This window comes from Trichoplax adhaerens, genomic scaffold (genome assembly GCF_000150275.1).
Source record: "Trichoplax adhaerens TRIADscaffold_32 genomic scaffold, whole genome shotgun sequence".
NCBI classification, from domain to species: Eukaryota; Metazoa; Placozoa; class Uniplacotomia; order Trichoplacea; family Trichoplacidae; genus Trichoplax; species Trichoplax adhaerens.
In genome coordinates this window covers 150,100-156,099 of record NW_002060972.1, presented here as the reverse complement: position 1 = coordinate 156,099, position 6,000 = coordinate 150,100, and the positions used below count along the sequence as shown (strand labels likewise).

At 32.0% G+C, this 6,000-nt stretch overlaps 1 protein-coding gene across 1 annotated transcript; it reads right to left on the bottom strand.

The window, feature by feature from the left end:
- Positions 1-2,816: 2,816 nt before the first annotated feature.
- Positions 2,817-5,779, bottom strand: TRIADDRAFT_61949 (uncharacterized protein; the record flags this gene model as incomplete). Its single annotated transcript, XM_002117878.1, has 9 exons — positions 2,817-2,891; positions 3,045-3,242; positions 3,449-3,631; positions 3,753-3,899; positions 4,094-4,240; positions 4,367-4,464; positions 4,637-4,790; positions 4,916-4,996; positions 5,654-5,779. 9 exons carry the CDS (start codon positions 5,777-5,779, stop codon positions 2,817-2,819), a joined length of 1,209 nt encoding a protein of 402 aa, XP_002117914.1.
- Between the last annotated feature and the right edge of the window lie 221 nt (positions 5,780-6,000).

Here is a 6,000-nt window from a genome sequence, read left to right as displayed (position 1 = left end):
AGAATCGAGGAAACGCCTAAGGACATTATAACAAACACAAGTGTTTGGAACTATATTTTACCGCATGATGCCGAAATATCCGACTAACCAAGGTAAGTTTCCTGTCCATGTAATTTATTAATCTGTGAATAGGCTTTGGTTATGGCATGACCAAATACTGTAAATACGACTAAGCACCTACTGTAGTACAAATTGTACCGATGAGCTATCAATTATCACTTCCGTCCATTTGCCAAAACGTTGTTCTGTTGGTGTATCGTCGATCTGCTCGGACACTTTGAAAACATTGATAAATAATGATCGATGTCTGCAATTATCACCATTTACAATTAGTAAATTGAATTCACAGAAAATGATTCTATCTTTTTAGTTGCTTCATTCTTAGGAAACGCATACTTTTATCCGATTGTACGAGTGCAAAATAGTAATGTGAATGTGAAAACTGGGATGGAATCTTGGATGCTGATTACTATCATTCTCAGTCACATTACCAAGTTTGAACGCATGGCGAAAATTTTTTACAATAACCCCATCGGCACCACTTGTAGCATAGTATACCATTTCATACCGCCATTTAATGCATATGCAAGCATATTCGGAAATAATTTCAAATAGGCATTGCCTCAATCGATCGATCTATGCACTCATTTTTACTCGTAGCAATTTATAGGTTATTATTTGCAATGTTAATTTCACATGCAATCGAGGAGAAAATAAGGTAGACTTCAATTCTTTGTAGATGCAATCAACAGAAGAATCAGCCCATTGATACGAGTAATGTGTTGAATAAAGTAAAGTATGGACAAATGACGGCCAAGTAACACAAATGAATATGTCGGAGTATCCTCAATCATGGTTCTTAATCGCCAAAACTGATCAACTATTCTCATAAAGTATTCAATGTCTTCAGCACGAATGCATCGTCTTCCTTTCGGACACTGTACATTACACTATTCAATTGATGAGCTGTTTTGGAATTTTCGCTAATACTTTTATTAAGATCGAAGGTAGCTATGTCTACTCATAACACTTACCAAAAGTCCGTGAACACTTTCAGCTATAGCTGTACAATAGGCTCGCTAATCTATCGTAATCAATGACTATCAATCATTCCTTGACCTTCAACTTAAATCTGTCGATCAATTATACAGTACACTTCTAATAGAAGCCCGTTGTGATAACTACTTGTATTTCATCAATCGCTGGCTATTTCATTTCAATCTATGAGAATTTACAAACTTATGTTAGTATCATAGCTGCAGAAAGACTTCATTAAGCATAACTAATTTTACTCAGTATTTTACAAGAAGAATTCATTTAATCGGTAATATAAGGTAAAGCTGCAATACTATCGAAAAATATAAACGAATAATTAATCGATAGTTTATTCAATCGTCCTAGTAAATTTAAAATATTTCAATTTATTTAAGAACCTAATAACTCTTGGCAAGTTGAGAATATTGTTAGGCTATTTTAACTTTATTACGGAGGTTTCTATTCTAAGTGAGTTCCAAGTGGGGTTTGCATCGATGTATTATAATGTAGAAATGATAATGTTGATAGTACCCGTATGTTCTATTAGTTTGGTACATTGATATTGAGATATTTAGTATTTATTTAGCTAGAAAGAAAATGCAATATCCAAATCAATCCTTAATTAGTGCTCCTTGTTAACAGCTGATGCGTAGGACTAGTGGTTTACTGGAATACAGAGAAACTATAATACGAAAGTATGTAAGATAAGTTTATGTAATCGAACGATGCTATCTATCTAGCAGATACTTAGCATGCAAGTTACTCAGTTATAAAATTAACTTTCAATTTCATTTTTTCTCTTAACATTTTTTATAAATCAGGTTTAATTTAAGTTATCATTTTTAATCACAGCATGATTTAATATGGTAAAGCTCGCGAAATAATACAAATTCATGGCAGAACAAACATGAAATTGTATTCTCTTTTTAGCAATATTTGCAGATACAGTTGTTGAAGAATCCGGTGACAAACTTATTGGCACAGAAAATTAAAATGGCGGAAAGCATTTAGTAGACCTCTGAGTAAAGAGGCTTTATTAGTGCTAGCAGCCCCTTCTTAAGTTGGTTATGATGAATTACCATTTCAAGCAGTACTTGTTAGATTTCTAGCTTAACAACTAATAAATGAAATACCGTTCAAACAAGTGATTTTCACGATTGATAATATTTGTATTTGATGAGGTAATATTATAAGAACAGGTAAACGATTATAATGACGTTATAAAAATGAAACGCGTAACAAAAAGATAAAATGGAGCAAATAACTCTTTGCCCTTTCCTCACAGACAAGAATTCAGCTTGATCAATAGATGAATTTTGCCATTTTCATTCAAGTAAAATTTCTCCCAATGTTTCTTTGCTAATGTATATGCTTGAAAAATGAATTGTTAGAACATTGTTCTTTTCCATGATGCATTTTCAAATTCTTTCTATTAAACAGCAATCCTTTTTACCCCTAGCAATAAATGAAGATTGTTGTACATTCCATTGTATATTTACTATTTGAAAGTGAGGGAATGGTAGATTGATTTGTTGCTGCAGCGTTTCAGCATCGTAAATGAACAGGATGGAAAGCCTCCAATTATATACAAGGAAATACTTGTTGGACCATAAATTTTCATTGTTGAAAAATGAGACACATAAATTAAACGTTACGCTATTTTCTTTATACAGCTTTGCTAATATCTCACCATCCCTATTTAGTACCTATGAGTGTACAATTTTAAGATTTTATTTTAGTACAGCATAGATAGAGGAATTGCATTTAAGATGATTGCAAATTTATAATTCTCTTACAGCCCTATGATTTCCATTTTCTAAAAGAAAGATTTCTTTCTCTTGCCGCTCAAACATTTTCTGAAATTAATTGAATGTAAAGTAAAGATAACTTATTGACAAGAACATAGCCCTCAATTTTTGTTTTTAATAATACAAGTACTCCTTCTAATCTAATTCATCATTTTATTTTGTTTATCTCAGGTAATAAACGTATACTTAAACTGCACTTACAATCACATTAGCATCCTCCTCTCTCCAACATTCATTTAGCTGCTCTCTCGGCATATTTAGCGTTGAGTGTTTAATCTGAGAATCGTAAGTCATTCCACTAGAACTCAAATTTATTTTACAGACTATTCCTTCCCAGTGATCGCATGGTATGACTTGCACTAGCTGTGTTTGATGTTTACTATCCCCAAATTTGTAACACTATAACAATTCGAAGTTGAAGACATTTAGTTATTAATTGTATCAATTTACATCTGTCAATTTCAGTTTTAATTTAAATATTTAAAAGTAAATTAGTTATTGATGTTTTCCATCAAGATTTAAAACACAATTCAAGCAAGAAATTGATTTTAATGGAAATAAAATTGTATTTTAATAGAATAAGCATATAAGATAATATCAATTACCTGAACGGAGTATGCATGATTACTTTCATAACCGTCCTTTTCTTTTTGCCAAGTATACAAATAAAAATCATCAGCATAAATCTGATTTAGATCCTGATATCGGTGATCCTGTTGATAAGCCATCTTCTCTCTAGTCTCAACGCTTATAGTTATTATCAACATGCCCCAACCATAGTTTTCATCCTAATGATGATTCAAAAATTTCTTTAGTCACCTTAGCTGTACTTTAATTTATCTCAATAACTTTGTATTCTAGCCAATATACAAGCAAAGTAATATCATATTCTTGAACTGTATTACGTACCCAAGATTTTATAATGCAAATGAGTGTCTTATCCACCTTTCTGAATCTTGTTTGTACAAAATAATAGTTAGGATATTCTTCTGGAAGAGCATAATCGAGCAATTCCTTATGTAGGCTACCATCGTCTCTTCCTAAAATACGATCTATCTGTAATCGATCAATACAGAAAATATCAATGACAATGAATCATTTAGCTAGGTATTAATATAACATAGTAGATTAATCACATATGCTGTCTACTATGTAACTTTTATAAGCGATAGGATTATACTTAATGTCGCAAATCAGCGTATCTTCTATTAATAATTTTTTTGCTACTGTGTATTACCCTTCTTATTTACCTTTGTCACCGTGATTCTGTGTTCCTCTTTCTTAATACATACAACGATGGCCGATTTTAAATCGTTATATAAGAAACAGCGCTCATTATGATTTTGTAGCGAATGATAAAACAATCTTGGAGAAGTCTCTGATTTATAATCAGATACCTACTCGTACGCGTATGAAGAAAGAGATCGCATCAGATATTCTTAAGTAAGAAATAAAATAATGCAATTAACTTTCCTTTTCGTAAAAATAAATGAACTGTTTTGCAGTAGATGCTTATAATTTACCTGTAGTTTGCACACATTATCAGCATCGTTAGTCAGCAGAGCTATGATTGGAATATTGTTAATGTAAGCCAAGCCTACATCTAAAATTTCTACGCTTGCTTTGGGATGATAAGTAAGTGCACCATGTTGAAGTGCTTTTGAATCGAGGTTTTGTTATCCATCAAGGTTATGGCGATAGATTGCATTGGTAATATCGTACATAAAAAAGATAGAGTATCAATGACTGAGGCTATCTTTCATTGAGAATCAAGATAATATTATGATACTTACCTTGTAAATTATATTCATAGATGCAGTGTTTCTCTTCATAATCGTAGACGAGCAATCGAGAACTACCAGGAATTAATGTTGCCTTGTTAAAGAATGATGGGTTTACTTTTTCATAAGATTGAACTTGATCACCTATTATCTTAAGTACGTGTACCTATGTCAAAATGGAATTATGAAGAACTAATGTTACCAAATAGGTGATAACGGAGTCAAAAGATGTTGATGAACATTATGAAGGATAAAATAAGTTATATATACGTAAAGGGATATTGAACTAACCTCTCGATAATAGTCAATACAGATAAATTGATGATCTGATACCAAAATATCCCGAACAAATTGAATATTAGGAAGTATTGGCTTGAATTGATGTGGAAATTCAATTAAGGAATGGTTAGAATGGCTATCATCTTTTCCTATTTTCAACAAACCAATTGGGCCTGGATATTGTCTACTACAATAAGCCAAAATTATGTACGCACTAGTATTGTTGATATAGTTGATATTTTTCAATGGCAAGCCATGTTCAACATCAGTGGTAGCAATATAATGATCAGTACTGCTACAGATAAAAGCAGGAACTTGATAAGAAAGCATTCGAGACCATGTTTGCAAATTCCACATCTAGATGTTATACATTCAATCAAAGCAAGCATTGGACATAAATTTTATTATTCCGTCTGGCCATATATCGTAGTATATTGCTATGAATTAATGGTTGTTTACTTCAATTTGACATTCATTTGTCCAGTTGTTCTCAACTTTAGGTTTATGGTTCTTGTCTTCATAATGATATTTTCTCCACCACAACAAGATTTGAAAACTACCTTGCACCAGTATCCATCGGCAATATTCTATCTTGTATTCACACGATATCCGTTTGTTGGTCGGCAGTATTTGGTGGCCTTTAATCTCCCAAATCTATCGCCATAGATCAGTGGAATAATCAATGGCATTCAATTTCATATACATTGTCATCTGTATCAATTTGGAACCTAATGCACTTTAACTACGTACCCTAAATTCATGACGATTGCGAGAGAGTGTCATAATGAATGAAGTTAAGTGTATGGAAGGGCAAAATTGTAAGGAATTGAAGTCAGTTTTAACATGGATTTCTTGATTGTGAGTGGTAAATACCATTTGTTCATTTTTATCAACATCATAAACGATCCATTTGCGCTAAAATAAAATCCATGAATGGAATGAGATAGATGATGATTGAATTTGCATTATTTTCTGTATTTATACAAGTAATACATTGCAATACTTTGATTTCATTAGAGCAACTTAATTAGTTAATGCAACAGCAGATCTATCCTTCCAATCTTTAAAGTGGATTATTACTGGCATTAAGTAAATGA